At 39.4% G+C, this 15685-nt stretch overlaps 2 protein-coding genes across 2 annotated transcripts; one reads left to right on the forward strand and one right to left on the reverse strand.

The window, feature by feature from the left end:
* Positions 1 to 2034: 2034 nt before the first annotated feature.
* commd5 (COMM domain containing 5) lies at positions 2035 to 6363 on the reverse strand. The gene is made up of 7 exons (XM_044127393.1): positions 6225 to 6363; positions 5924 to 6084; positions 4871 to 4899; positions 4747 to 4797; positions 4108 to 4203; positions 3866 to 3941; positions 2035 to 2513 (listed from the first exon to the last, which is right to left on the reverse strand). Exons 1-7 carry the CDS (start codon positions 6343 to 6345, stop codon positions 2412 to 2414), a joined length of 636 nt encoding a protein of 211 aa, XP_043983328.1. The 5' UTR covers positions 6346 to 6363; the 3' UTR covers positions 2035 to 2411.
* Positions 6364 to 6503: 140 nt separating this feature from the next.
* On the forward strand, positions 6504 to 15578 carry fam199x (family with sequence similarity 199, X-linked). Its single transcript, XM_044127392.1, has 8 exons — positions 6504 to 6590; positions 7741 to 7928; positions 9587 to 9806; positions 9898 to 10056; positions 10135 to 10296; positions 11176 to 11362; positions 11529 to 11623; positions 13409 to 15578. The coding sequence occupies exons 2-8, from the start codon at positions 7762 to 7764 to the stop codon at positions 13580 to 13582; spliced, it is 1164 nt and encodes a 387-aa protein (XP_043983327.1). The 5' UTR covers positions 6504 to 6590; positions 7741 to 7761; the 3' UTR covers positions 13583 to 15578.
* The last annotated feature ends 107 nt before the right edge of the window (positions 15579 to 15685 follow it).

Below are 15685 nucleotides of genomic sequence, written 5' to 3' on the forward strand. Positions count from 1 at the left end.
GTTGGCCAAATTTTAGTTATTCTTGAAGTACGGTCAGGGGCCAAACAACATTATTTAGGGGGCCACAAATGGCACCTGAGCCATACTTTGGACAGCCCTAGAGTCATTGGTGGAAGCTGAACATCTTCTCCTGTATTTAGCTCCGATTGCTTCCCTGACCGCTTGTGAAGAAACATACCCCCAAAGCCTGAGGCTTCACCCCGAGGATGTAATATTCAGAATAACATTCTGGGTAACTTTCACCATGTAGAGGTGTTGGTCACCGTTTGGGATGTCCGATACGGCGATATGACAAGGGAATAAAAGCTGGAGCAAATACCAAGTTATCAAAACGAGACAGAGGCCGAGAGGCGCAGGTGGTTTTATAACTGGAACGGCTCTCTGGCGCTCTGAAGTGCAGCCAGTCTTGGTTGCATAAAAACTGTTTGCGTAATTACAAAAAAAACGCTCACTCTATGTGACATCTTACTTAACAAGCACAGTTCTGAATCTAGCTCAGTGGAGGTTTCCAAGGGGCTTCTTGCTGTTGCACATCCAACCTATTGCCTCTGTACCTCTGTTGTCCTTCGTATTGCTCCACGTTTGAAAGCAAATCCTAAACTTCTATAACGGCTTCATAACATCAGAGTTGAGCTGAAGGGATTTTCCTCTGAATAATTAGTGTAGATACTATTCTACACTACATAAGTAGCTTCTCCTTTGACCAGTCAGTGGTACTTACTGCAGTCCCCAAATAAAGCCTGTCTGCTGATGGCAGTTCAGAGATGTGTGTGTGTGTGTGTGTGTGTGTGGATTACATGCGGCGATCGGTCCACCAGAGCCCGTCTCAGTAACTGCTGGTAATATAGGTCGGCCGGTCTGGCCCGTGAACTCAATCCCACGCACAGACGGGAACGCCGACTGACATTCCGACAGACTGACACACATGGAGAAACAGACAGATTGGCATGTATGCTAAAGAGGACACTTACAGAATCTTATGCAACACACACACATATGGTCAGGCATGTACTTTACACCCTCACTATCCTGCCCTCACACCTAAAAGTTGATCAGTGTGAGGTTTTTGTATGTAGGGCAAACTGTCACAGACTGTCTGAACTTTGCAGACTGGGTTGGAACAAGCGGCTACCGACAGAGTCAGGCCATTACACAAGGTCTAGCAGATGGATGCTCATGCTAAGGATTTTAAGGCTTCTATATGTGTCAAGTGTTTGGTTAGGGATTTGTTCAGGACCGTGGATTACAACACGTCCTGCAAATACAAAGGAATACCTCCCTATTTTAGTTAACTTCCATTGGACTTTTTTACATTTTGAACTCCAGTATGCTTTGGAAAATTTTACTTATCTGATAAAGTAGGAAATAATTACGCATTGGACGGTAGAGGACATGTTTTAAGCTTTTTATTTTTTTATAAATTAAATCTGATGTAAAAATGTCACCTTTATGCCTCTTTGCACGTCTAGCAACTGAATTGTTTTGCTTTTAAATAGCTGAAGTTCAGTTAGATGGTGTAGAAAATGTCTGTGAACTGAGCCAGACTTTAGAAAGGATTTAAAGGGGCAGTAACCCAGAGCTCCAAGTTTTTAAATGAATGATGTTATTCCCTCACCAAAAACATACCTGGAGTGCTGTTTGATTCTTTATGCATATTTGATAAGTCATTTAATCTCCCGTGGCAACCATTCAGCAGTGCAAAACACCTGGCTGGACCTAGCTCCGCCTTCGAGACGCAGCCCATTCTCATCGCTGCAGTTTCCAAGCTTCTGCCTCACAGAGCAGATCTACTCAGCTCCTTCAGACTAGCCACCAGCAATTAGTAAACCCTCTCCTGGAATCGGCTGAGCTTCATACGTAGTTTGACATCTACTATTGCGACCAAGTCTTTAACCATCTAAAGTATCGGATGGTTAGGAAAATAAAGTTTAAGGGAATAAAACAATAAATATTTTTAAAAAGAAATAAAATACGCAAGTGAAAGATTTTTTTTTTGTTTCTGTATGATTTAAATTTTATGTATTAACACACACACACAAGAAATCAGTTTATTGTTACAAGCATGTTCAGTCTCAGGCAACTTACATATTATCGTATTTTAATCAACAACCAGGTGAGTTTCTTGACTTGGTTTTGGCACAACACAAGAGCTGTCTCTAACCACCAACAGTGTTCACATATATTTTGTGGTTAATGTTTAGAAAAAAAGAAAACGGACAGTTTCATTTCAAATTTTGGTCGTTCTTTCAAAATAATAATAATAATAATAATAATAAAAAGTTGTGGTGTGCTGGATGCCAACACAATCAGAGCAGAAAGCTTTTTTTGTTTGTTTGTTTTACTTCCTACACCGTGTTCAGACTTCCAGGTTCTTGTTTAAAGAGTCTCTGAGGACATTGGTGGATCTCTTATCAGTCCTGGATCTTCAGGATGCTCCTTTTTTCCAAGTCGTTCATTTCTTTAAGAATCAAAGCGACGTTGTAACGCAGCTCCTGGAATTTCGACACGGGCACCTGAATAGAAAACGAAAAAAAATAAATAAATAAACCAAGAGGTGTCAGTGTAATCGGATGTTGTTGCTGTAATCTCATAGATCACTAGATCATATTAATGATCCAGTTTGTGAGCAGCGGCGGCAGGAAACGTCGATGCAGATTCTATTCTGTGATATAAGAAGCCAAAAAAAAAAGCAGTGTGGCGCCCTCTGCTGGCTAGAACCAAAATAAATCTACAAGTCACTATCAAATCTTTACTCTACCAAATCTAATTTTATATCTTACCTCTACAGACACAGGCTAACATCAGTTTGTTGGCCCACAGCCAGATTTCTTTAACTTACAGGCTAAATTAAGTGCAGTGAAGAACCAACAATGGACATACAGACAACAGAAGATCACTTCTTGCTTTCTGGACAGCTGAATAAAACCTGGAGTTGACTTATTTTTGCCACATTTCAGAAAATGAAAGCTGAAAAGCAACAAACTTTAATGAAGACTTAATTTAAGACTGAAAAACTTCATTTGATTTGCGACTTTCAGGTCAAAATGTAGCCTTTCCTATCACATCTAATGTCTTTTCAGCAAATATTAGTTGCAAATTTAATGAAAAATAAAAGAGCAGAGTGTTTTGAGATGAATCATATGCCACTTAAATACTTAGCAAAACTAACTGAAGATGTTGCTTTTTTTGTTAGTTTTTTTTTTTTTTTTTTGCCAAATTTACCTGTAAAAGAGGAGGAATTATCAATGAGTCTTATCAAAACACAGCGAGGAAACAAGCTAACGTTAACTTAAAAGCTCAAGTAACTGCTCCGGTCCAGGGTAAAAATAGTTTGGGGTTTTCCGTTATAGTTTAGTTTTATTTCATTGTGACTTTTTGTCTACTTAAGTTAGTTTTAATTAGTTTTTTAAGAGTGTGTTTTATCAGTCATTATTTGTTAAATATTGCTTAGTTTTAGTTTCATTTTTACTAGTTGCAGTAGTAGATTTGGTTTTTTCCTACTTAAGTGATTTGTTTTTTTTTTTTTAGATGCAAAATTTAAAAAGCTCAAAGTATTGTAGCATGATTATGTGTACATCGATTGGGTAATGATTACTCAACAGAAGACATCATTTTCAAAAAAAACTTATTCAGATGTTGTTGAACAACCAGAGGAGTTGGATGTTTTCTCACGACTTTTGCTGTCGCCATTTTGCGGAGTAGCAAAAAGGCTAGGAGGATTAGGAAATGGCGTAATTTGCCAACAAAATAAGCAATTTATAAGAACACTGAAGTTGGAAAGAGCGAAAGGGTTCGACTGTGGGTGCATTTATAATATAGTTCAAGTGTGATGTTGAAATAGAAACAGTATGAGTTATTTCAGTACCTCAAAGCGCTGGAAGCTCCCATCCGACAGCTTCAGCTGCATCAGAACGGACGGCTGCAGGGCTCTGGCCAACGAGCTGATGACACACACACACACACACAGACACAGTTAGGTGATTGCATGTGCACACACTTTAGCTCATTTGTTTCATTTCTGCTAAATATTCGTCATCCTGAAATTTTTATACTTGTGAGATTTCACCCACAGATGATGAAAGTTAGCTACAGAGTTGTCGTCGTTACCTTGTGGAAATGGAAACGTCCACTCTCCATTTGAATTCCTCCAGCGTGGGGAGGTGAGGGTCATTCTGAGAGGAAGCCGCTTCCAGAGCCGCCCGTCTGCAAACGCACAGAGGAGCGAGACGGAAGAATGCGGCTAAATCCTGACATTAAGGCCAAGGGACCCAGAACTCGATGGTTTTCAGTAGGGGTGCACCAATTGCAGTTTTCTTGCTGATTACCGATCTATTAAAAATCGTGACCTGCCGATTCTGATTTTGGCCGGTACCAATATTTTTTTTTTTTGTCTAAAATGTTTCTAAATGTAGCACAAAGTTGATGAGTTGCCAACAGTGAGATGACTATTGTTAACTGCAAACATCTGATTTGATGGGCCAGTCTGCTAGTCAAACCTCTCTCAGCGCAGAGCGCAAAGACTTAAATATCTTTGCCGAAGTGGATAAAATCAGTGGTTAAGATCGGCTTCACGTGTAAAAATTGTCCAATCACCGATTTCTCAAAATTAGGGAAATTGGCACGATAAATCGGTGCATCCCTACTTTTTGGCTCATTCCGACGTGTCCTATTTAAAGGATACAGCGTGAGATCCGATGTACAAACGTTTGTATCAAAACGCCACAAAACGCCACAAAACCCACGTACCGATTTCCAAAAACCACACTGGAGAAATCTGTGATGAAGTCTTCTGGAATCCTAAGGACAAAAAGAGTCTGTAAAAATCAGAAAACCGTTCAGCGATGCCTGGAGACGAGACGGCAGTCCTTACCTCAGCTCTCGCAGATCTTCTTTAAAGGCCTGAGCAGAAAAAAAACCCAAACAGAAAAGGTTCAGTTCATAAGAACTGGAAATATTAGCCAAGTAAAATTTACATGCTTAGCTAGGGCTGGTTATTAAATGCAGAAACGTTGAGCTTTTTCACATTTTATCACATTAAAACCACTAAGTTTAAAGTATTTTTTGTTTAATTGTATGCGACAGACCAACACAAAGTGGTGCATCACTGCAAAAGTGGAAGGAATTGTGAAAAGTTGAAGCGCATTTACTTTGATGCCCTTTGATAAAATCCAGGGAAACTACTGGGCTAAAGAAGGCAAATACTAAACAAGACCATGGGAGACACCGGATAGTTTAGTGTTCAAACGCTGCAGTGAGCATTCAGGACATTTTAGTGGAGAATATGTCTCAGTCAAGTCAAAAATAATTAATGAATCAGTGCTATCCATCAAGTTTGACTGAGCCTGGGTAAAATGTTCAGCCTTCAGATGGGCAAAGCTGACAGAGACACAACACAAAAAAAGACTAAACAAACAAAAAAAAATACAGCCTCTTGTGAAATATATGCTACCTTTGAGCTGCCTTGTCACTCAAAATTCCGGTAAAAACATGTTATGGTTGTGATAAGACAGAATGGAGATAAAGTTGAAATATGTATGAATAGTTTTGCAAGGCACTCTCCATACATTGTACAGTATATTACAGAGAGGATTGGCACGTTCCACTGTTGCTCAGCCCCTGTTGTGTTGGTGATCTGTGGTAATTGCAGCCAAAAAAAAAGAGAACAAATGAACTCAGACAACATGCAATTGCACTTAAAATATTGTCCCCAGTGATCATTTCTGCAACATTTTCATAATGTTAGCGCCAAATACTTCTGATTTTTATTCAAAAAGAAATAATTACCCATAATTGTCGTGAATACTATTTATCAAATGATCCATTGTATGCATTCATTCTCAATGAAATGACGTAATTCTGTAGCAGTATGTAACCTTGTGTCCCATGTTTTGTGTGTGACTGAAGTTCAGCCTGTAACACTCGCCTCCTGTTTCAGTAGGGATGCTGGGATGCGGATGGACTCTGAGAGAACTCTGTGCATCCCCGCGATGATGTGACTGAGCCTCTCTTGTGGGATGACGCTGCTTTCAGCAATTGACTTCATCACCTCTCTGCAGTCTTTGCCCTCCAGAGCACTGACCACAACTGGACACAGAATGACAAAAAGTGATTTGTATTTTTTAAGTCAAGAGCGATAAGTAGTGATGTTTATTTTACAAATCAGAAATTTGTTTAACAAAGACAGTAAGAGCTACGTTGTTTTAAACTGCCTGTTATTCATTTACCTTTGAGGAGTTTTCTAAACAACTCTTGATCCACATCCTTCAGGTTTTTCGACAGTGACTCTATTTCCGGTGGTATTCTACCTCCCAAGAAGCTAGAGTCTTTTACGTTGCTTGAAGACATGGCTTAATGTGTTCTTGTGGATTAAAACCAGAAAGCAGAATAAAAAGGAACAGAAGCACAGAGCTTGCTATTTTATTTAGGCTACCTAGTGTTTACGTGAAAACTTCCGACTTTAGGTCACGTGAGGCAGGTTTGCGTCTTCTCGCTCCCAGCGGAGTCTCGCGAGGACAGCTTAATTCGTCGCGAGAAAAGAAAGGATTAGCAAATGGAGATGACAGTCATGGTCGCTGTTTGAACGCTGAAAGGTTGGCGTTTTCATGTTTGTCTAAGCTTTTATGTAAACCAGTTTGGTTTGTTTACGGTTTAAATTGTTTATTGTTCAACAACTGTCGTAGTGTTGTTTGGTAAGCGCTACGTTGGTAGGTGGAACATTAGCCTCTAGCTAGCGGTGTTAGCCGGTGTTTTTGTTGTCATAGGCTTAACGCTATTGTTCATTTATATTAAATAACGGTTAAAGGAAAGTTGCACCTTATTTAGAGAAGTTATCTAATGTAATTTAGCATTTTTACATAGTGGCGTGAGAGAGGACGATGTGAATACTAGTGTAGTTTTATTGAGTAATTTCTTCGCATCTCATCAAAACAATAACCAGTTTATAGACATTATTCAGTTCATTCTGTAAGCTATGAGCTGCGAATACAAAGTTAGACGATTTAGTAATGGTGTAAAATATGATTCAAATAGTTTTACTCTTCGTATTAGATACAATAAAATCATTATTTTTGCTTACTGTGTCTTTTTTAGCCAGTGTATTAGATAGTGTCAAGGTTTTAAACTAGCTATTTGTTGAATAATAAGCTTAAAGTTTTGGTAAAGTTATTTCCTTCAGCTCTCCCCAAACAATTTTCTTCTTCTCGTCAAGTATTTGCATCGAGATTAAAAGTACAAATGATTGAAAAATAAAGAATTCATTTTTCAAAATAACCAGATTCAAATGTCAAAGATTAGAAAAGAACTTATCAGGCTTTTTTCTTACCTGTACCCATTATAACTGATTCTGTAGTGAAGATAATAAGCTTCAGGTGCTTTGCTAGAGTACATGTTGTCAAATACAACTGGAGGTAAAATTATTACAAGACTACTCTCATTTTTAAAACTTTAACCAAATGAAGTGCATGCTCTTTGGTTTATTCACTTGTATTGACCAAAAATGGTGAGATTTTCTAGTCATGACATGTTTACTAAATGGGAATAAAAACATATTTTCTCTCAGTATTTGACCTTTTATTACCAATCAGGTTTTGATCTCTGATAAATCTGCAAAAATTCTTGATACTCCAATCAACCACTTGGTCATTTTAAAATGGTTCACTCCCAGATGCAAATCAGAACAGGACCGACCGGTGTCTTTACAGCCAAAACGCGGTTTGCTCACGTTTGTCTCGTTTGCATCAGGTGCAGCGCAGAGAGCCGGCCATGTCTGAATCTCTGTACGAGAAGTTTCTGGCCCCAGAGGAGCCGTTCCCTCTCCTCTCCCAAAGAGCCAACCTCAGCGATGTGGGAACGCTGGACGTCAGCGAGTTCAGCTGTCAGCTCTCGTCTTGTCACAGAACAGACCCTCTGCACCGTTTCCACAGCAACAGGTGAGGAGAAAGCACATTTCTGTACGCGGAGACGTCTGGGCTGCCTACCGATCGCAGCACAATGTTAAATCACAAAGCGGTCACATGATTACTGACACAGTTCCAGTAGATGAAAGTCTATAGTTTGCAAACATTCAACTAGGTCTCTATAGAAACGCAATAAATCAATTTATTGCTTAAAAATGAGCTCAAAACAACAATATTTTCGTTTATTCCAATAACTTCTGGGACAATTTATTGTCCAGGAATATTGGTTATTATGACAGGCCTGGTTATGTTTGATCTGATTTAGTAACAATGTGGAGAAAATGACAAAATTCTACAAATTCAACCAGAAAATCTTAGAACACATCGACCATTGTTGAAGCTCCTCGCCCTGCCGGCTTCACATCCACAGATTTCTTCAAGAAAGTTCTGCCTGATTCAAATACTGAACTCATCCCCCATTAGGGATATTTTTAAACGAACTATTGATAAATCTAAAAGAGCAATCTGGACAAGATGCTACTGCACAATTACATGCCAAACTTTACTTAAGTGGTACTTATCACACGTATTTTGGTCAAAAATATTCTTTGCTTTTTTAAGCAGTCTTTGATGCGGATGACTCCTTTATCTGTGGAATTATTTCTGATTGACACGTAAACAAACACAAACACCGGCATGTAGTCAGTCTAGCATAGCAGTGCGGCCTGCTTTCGAGCCGTCAATAAAAATCTCATTACATAAAATGTGCTGATGTGTGTCAGTATGAGGTCATCTGGCATTATTGGTTCTTGAGAAGAAAAGCTTTTCTGATCAAAACACAGTTGAGGGGAAAATTAGAGACTCGATGACTAAGAATGAATTGCTTATTAAAATTAATGAAAAGGTTTCATCTACTGAGGGAGAAACTCCTGGCTTATAGAGACGATCCAATGGGAGAATGAATGTAGATTTTCTTCAGATGAGGAATTTAAAGGTTGTTTCTTTTATGTTTTAGTTTTATTTTCTTTATTATTAGATGTTTGACCAGGGTGGGTCTATGCACGTCAGGTAATAAATTATATCTGTTTCTCTTGCAAATAGGGCTGAAAAACCGATCACTATAAAAGGGTTCCATAGCGATCCATATCAATAATTATTGATTAGTTAAATATCTGAAACAGCCACACTGGTTGTGTTTCCTTTCCTGTTTTATGCAGTTTTCCCTCCACGTTGCTTTTTTATTTTTAAGCAGTTATGAGTCACGGTGGCGAAACCTGGAACTGCTGCTGCACCAGTGACTCAACAGGTTGTTGCTAGGTAACCAAAACCGTGAGTTAGTTGACAGCACCAACCTCAAGGTTTCCCCCAGAAAACTTTCTACGCCCAGTGGTTGGGCACTAGGGCAGTTATTCATCCCGTGGTTCGTCGTGTTTTTGAGTTAAAAAATGTTTAAAGTTGACAGGAAATTTGAAAATATCACTTGGTAATCATGTGTTATTGAAAGATTGGAAGATTAAGACCTGAACACCAACTGTAAAGACTTAAAAATGCAAACATTTTAAAAAGACTTAAATAAAAAAACAATACTTAGCCTTAGCACAAGTAAAGCCTGACTTATTATACATTGTGGGAAATCCTGAACCTTGCTTGCCTGTGTCGCATTGTGACGGTCTGCTGGTTGCTCTGTGCAGGTGGAACCTCACTTCCTGTGGGACCAGCGTAGCCAGCTCCGAGTGCAGCGAGGAGCTCTTCTCCTCCGTGTCGGTCGGCGATCAGGACGACTGCTACTCCCTGCTGGACGACCAGGAACTGACGTCCCTGGATCTGTTTCCGGAGGGCAGCGTCTGCAGCGACGTCTCCTCCTCCATCAGCACATACTGGGACTGGTCCGACAGCGAGTTTGAGTGGCAGGTGGGCTTTCAGGAGGGTCTCTGAGGGTAGATATTTGTTTTTTAGGTTGTCTTTACGTCTCTGTGTGGATCTTTTTGTTTTTCCTCACCAGTTGCCGGGAAGCGACTTTGCCAGCGGCAGCGACGTCCTCTCCGACATAATCCCAAGCGTGCCGAGTTCACCGTGTCTGTTCTCCAAGAGGAAACCGAAATCACACACCCACCGCAACCTGGACGAGCTGCCCTGGAGCGCCATGACCAACGATGAGCAAGTAGGAAAAGAAGCACAAAACTGTTTCCCCGTCAGTCGGAACAAAAAGCTAAACGTGTGGGTTTTGGGTGCCGTGCAGGTGGAGTACATCGAGTATTTGAGTCGGAAGGTGAGCACAGAGATGGGCCTGAGGGAGCAGCTGGACATCATCAAGATCATCGACCCGTGCGCTCAGATCTCTCCCACCGACAGCGAGTTCATCATCGAGCTCAACTGCCTCACCGACGAGAAGCTCAAACAGGTGAACCGCGCTCTGAAACATGACAGAGTTCCCAAAAATACACGTTTTAGGGGATTTAAAGCTTTTAAAAGTGCTTGGTTTCTGTATGAAGTCCTTCATATTTTGTAATGAACTTCAATCAAACGTTTGATTCAAAGTGTGGATTTGAAAAACGTTACTTTCAGATGGAATCAGTTATTTTCATACAGGTAATAAAAAGACACATGCATCTTTTTTTTCTTGCTCTCTGAAGTTCAGTCAGACTAAACTTTCCTTGTAGGTTTGTTAGAATTACTAAAATTATTTCTATTTGCTAAATGCCAGAAAACCTAGCAAGAGTGTTTTTAGAGATGTTTTTATTTTGTAACTTTTTTTGAAAACTGAATTGAAAGCATTTAATTTGAGAAAGAAAGTCTGTTAACTTAACGTGATTTATTTAGATTGTTTCACTGTAATGGATGTTTATTATTCCTAATGGATCAATGACTAATTGATCTGAGTAACTGAAATAAATTCTGACTTTTATTTTTTTATGTTAAAGTTATTGAAATTGGAGGAGTTTTGTTCTCAGACCAGTCAGGTTCATAAAGTGAGTGTAAAACATTTCAAAAACACTACCAAAACAATATTATTAATATTGTTTTGGTAGTGTTAACTATTACATGATATTAACTATCATGTAATAGTTAATTTGTATCGTTTTTATCTCTAAAGTGCAGAGCTGGGAAAGTTTGAAAGCTCTTGAAAATAGAGTTTTTATTCTCATTGAAAAGCAGTTGAATAGAGACGTTTTTGTCCGTTTCATTCCCAAGTCGTTCCATCATCATTTTGTTTTCTTTGTAGCTTTGAAGTACAAAATGACCTCAAAATGCTGACCGTTTCTCCCTGCACCGGTATCAGGTGCGGAGCTACATCAGGGAGCACAGCCCCCGGCTGAGAGCCGGCAGCACCAGGGAGGGCTGGAAGAGGAGCAGCCACAGCAGCGCCAGCACCGGCGGGGTGAGCGGCGTCAGCAGCAGCAGCAACGCCAGCATGGTCAGCTCCGCCAGCTCCTCCGCGGGCTCCACGGCCTCCAACTCCATGGCCGGTGAGACCCAGAAACAAACATGGCCAACCTGAATTCTCAAAGCCTCCGTCCGGTGCCTCTTGTTCCGGCTTTTCCCTAAACAGATTTAACTCGACAGGTCAACGCAGTTTCAGTTCCTCTTAGAGCTTCTTGCACTTTTCCGGTAACAGTTTGCGTGTTGTTCCAGGTGGCACCGCCTCAGCCTGCAGCGGGAGCAACATCAGCAGAGCTCACAGCGACGGAAACCTGTCCAGCGCCGCCGAACGCATCCGAGACTCTAAAGTATGAAACCTTTACTGGCTTTAAAAATGTTTGTTTTTCTAATACTGGTGTCCTACTCCTCACAAGTTTTCACACTTTGTCATGTCGTACACAAGTCTAAAGTAGTGAGGAAGTGTGAAATGGAAGGAAAGGATTCCTATTACGAATCAAAATCTGAAATATGTGCTCATGAAATCTGAGTAAATTACTAGTCTGTGGTTTACAGCAATGCACAATGTGAGAAGGGGACAAACTGAATGGGACTGTTTTACTTCTAAAGGGTAATAACTGTAACAGTTATTATGACATGTATAAAGTTAAAGTTCAAGGAAGAGATCTGGTGGAGATATCTCAAAACACAATTCATGAATGTTTATTTATTTCTTTTTATTTCCTTTTTATGTAAAATAAAATCTTGGTACACACAGGGTGTCTGCAACCTGAAAAAGTCTTATATTCACGTATGTAAAAACTGTTATATTCATTAGAAACGTAAGTTGACCGTAAATACGTTAATCACGGGTCTTAATTCTTTTCGTGGCAGAACTCTTTACTCTTATATTCTATGTAGTTTATTTTTCTTGATGTTTCAAGCAAATGTTTGAGTCGCACACAGGCATCTTCATTACGCCCTTACTGTAGACACTTGAAGCTACGCTCACTAGCTGCTAATAAACCCTTGCTAGCTAGCTAGTATTGAGTATAGCATGGGTTAGTGTAAATTTATCATCTGTCTGTTTCCAACTGTATGATCCTAAATGCATTCTTGCCATAAAAGCTCGACACTACTAAATAAATATTTGATTTTCTTTAGTAAATTCCTGTCGTGCCACAGGCCTTAAATTCCATTCATAATGGCCTTGGAGGGGGTCTTAAAAAGTCTTAAATTTGACTTTGCCAAACCTGCAGAAACCCTGTTACTAGTGGTGGACACTTATCATTTCGTTCATTATTTATTGTGAAAAATTTTTGTCATAAAGTTTGTTTTTGATAAATTTGCTCTATTATTAGAAGAATCAAGACTGACATATTGGAATTATTTTCACTATTTCCTCCACTGTTCCAAAAATATTAAATTTGAAAATATGATTAAAGTTAATGTGTTCAGTTCAGTGACATAAATCACATAAAACCAGGTTAAAATAGGAACTTTCTTTTCAAGAGCAGCTCTTGTGTTTGTGATAATGTGAATGCCAGAAATCCTAAAAATGATGTAGTACATTTTTTAATGATAATTTCTATCGTTATAATAATAGTACAACAAAATATCTCGGTACAATTCTAAATCCATATTGATGTTAGCTATAATTATAAGCCCGGTGGTTGGGCGCTCATTCATCCAGCGGCCCGTCGTGGTTTTGAGTTAAAAATTGCTTTAAGTGGAAGAAATTTGAAAATATCACTTGATAATTATATGTTATCAAAAGATTGGAAGAGTAATACCTGAACACCAACTATAAAGTCTTAAAAAATGCAAACATTTTAAAAAGACTTTTAAAAAAAAGCAATACTTAGCCTGGTGGGGACTAAAAGTGAAGCCTGGTGGCCCCCCAGGCTTACACTTCACTGTGATTGATGATCACAGTGATATGATATGATACATATGATTCCCATATTTCTTTACATGTTTCTCTTGATATTTTTGTTGAACTATCTCCAAAGGTAAAGGTAATTTTATTTATATAGCACATTTTCAGCAACAAGGCAGTATGAATAATTCTGAACTCGAGTGTTTACAGAAACGCACTATAGCAATTTATGATTGTGAACTTTTTCATCTTTATTTTATTTACCTCCTTGCTCCAGAAGCGATCGAAGCAGCGGAAGCTTCAGCAGAAAGCGCTCCGCAAGCGTCAGCTGAAGGAGCAGCGGCAGGCGCGTAAGGAGCGCCTGAGCGGCCTCTTTATGAACGAGGAGGTGCTGTCGCTACGGGTGACGGAGGAGGACGACCACGGAGACGACCTGGACATACTGATGTGACACCAGTGAACCAATCAGTGCTCCCTCTAGGCCTGCAAGCTTTCCACCTAACCCGACGCGTTTCGTGCGCTTGGCAGTGTTTCGCTTCCAGTGGTCCTATGAGTTTAGTTTGACATGCTAGTGCTTCTACTGCAATGCTGTAATGACGCTGCTGACGCTTTGAGAAAATACCGATCACGGTTTAGCCTGCTTAGCACCACAGGCTAGCTGACACCCAGCTAGCAACAAGAGGGCTGCTGCTTAGAAAAGCTTTTATCAGCTGATGCTACTAGAACCACAACAGACAGGAGGGCAGATCAGGAATCACTTTTTGTTTTTTCTACAAAACGCTCCATGAAAACATTATTTTTCTTTTCCTCGGCATATTTGAAGTTGCAGTATGTAACTTTTTAAATGTTTTTGTTTTACATATTTGTTAAAACTGTCTGTGTCATGACAATGTGGTACGAGAAAGGAAGAAATCAAGCTCCGCCCACCATCTGCCAAAAAACAACCAATCAGGGGCCGGAGGAGGGTCTTATTGCTGTCAGTCGTGCTTGTGTGTCCACTTGCTGAATGTGCTAATGGCTGAAACATTTTTCTTTTTTAAACAATAGACTTCATTACAATAAAACCCTACAAACGTAATGGCAATGACCATTTTACATTTAACATTATTTTTGAGATAATATATCTTAAATACTCCCCACTGATTAATAATACACTTGACAAAAGTATAAACAATTGGGCTAACTAATGATGGCATTCATGACAGAGTGCAAGGGGGAACTTTAAGCAGTATGTATACAGGATTGATTGACAGCACTAAGACCCTCCTCTTGGTCCTGATTGGTTGTTTCTGAGTGGTGTATTTCTGCAGTGAGTACTGGGGAAAAAGGCAGAAGAGTTAATTTATTTTTCACAGGTTATGCTTCTCATACTATCACGACATGCTAACAGTTTTATCAAACATGTAGAAATATTTTTAGAAAGGTTTACGTGCAGCTTTAAATCACATCTTCAGACGACATGCTCGGGTTGCAGCAGCAAACGATGCAGTTCTGCACCATGTTTTGTGACATGAACACAGACGGACTGCAGTCCGGGTTCAACTTACTGTACCTGTGGGCGGTCTCTGTTTTCTATTTCCATTTTGTTCAGAGCTGAAAACAAACGGTTCTTCATTCCAGAGGTTTCAAAGGAAGTGAGCTGGTCTGTCTTTCTCTCCGCTGAGGTGCTGCAGCCTCATTTTCACCAGGGCTTAGAGGGAGCACTGAAACCCTGCATGTTTTAACCGCTCTTCCCCCCATGGGCCAGGAATTAGTTCGTTTTATATCCCACGTTTACTAAAATGGCTCATATTTCTTGTAAATAGTAACTCTAACATCCTGCTTTGGTGGCGGCTTCAGCTCAGTTTGCTTTGGGTGAAATTATTGGTTATTAGAGCTTTGAGTGTTTATATTTGTCCCTTATTATGCTTATGTTGCCGTTTTGGTGGCATTTCATCACATTCAGACGTTTGTTTTCGGGTGAGCGCTCTCAATGATTTGAGTCAAAAATGTCAGCAGACATAAAATTGTAATCTCCTACTTTTTCACATTTCTGCTCAACAAAATGTTGATGCGGCGCCACAAAAACAACCTCATTGGAAAACTGAAGCTATTGTTTTAATTTTTTTAGATTTAGCCTCTTTGTGTTTATATTTTTTTGTTTCTCTCTGTTACGTTGCGACTCTTTCACGCCTCCTGAGCTGTAAGGTGTTTAAACCGCTGCGGTTACTGGCACACGCCTCTGCTGTTTGTCATTTATTTGAAATGTTACTGTTCATATATATAAAGATCTAAATTAAAACCGGTATGTTTTAAAAACAGGATTTATGTCTTCTGCAGCATTGAAAAATATTAAGATTCTATTTTGGAAATTGAAATAATTTTGAAGAAATGTGATTTAAAATGAAAAAAAGTGTGTTGAATAAGGTACCAAGAACTGCTGAAAAATAAATTAGCTTAAAATCAAAGTCTGAGTGGAGTCATTGCTGTTTAACTACTGGAGTTAGAGTAAGGTTTTTATTTTATATTTTTATTTCTTTACAAGAAAAACCTTATTTTAGTATTTTTTTTAAAT

Source organism: Gambusia affinis, linkage group LG09 (assembly GCF_019740435.1).
Source record: "Gambusia affinis linkage group LG09, SWU_Gaff_1.0, whole genome shotgun sequence".
Lineage (NCBI taxonomy): Eukaryota > Metazoa > Chordata > Actinopteri > Cyprinodontiformes > Poeciliidae > Gambusia > Gambusia affinis.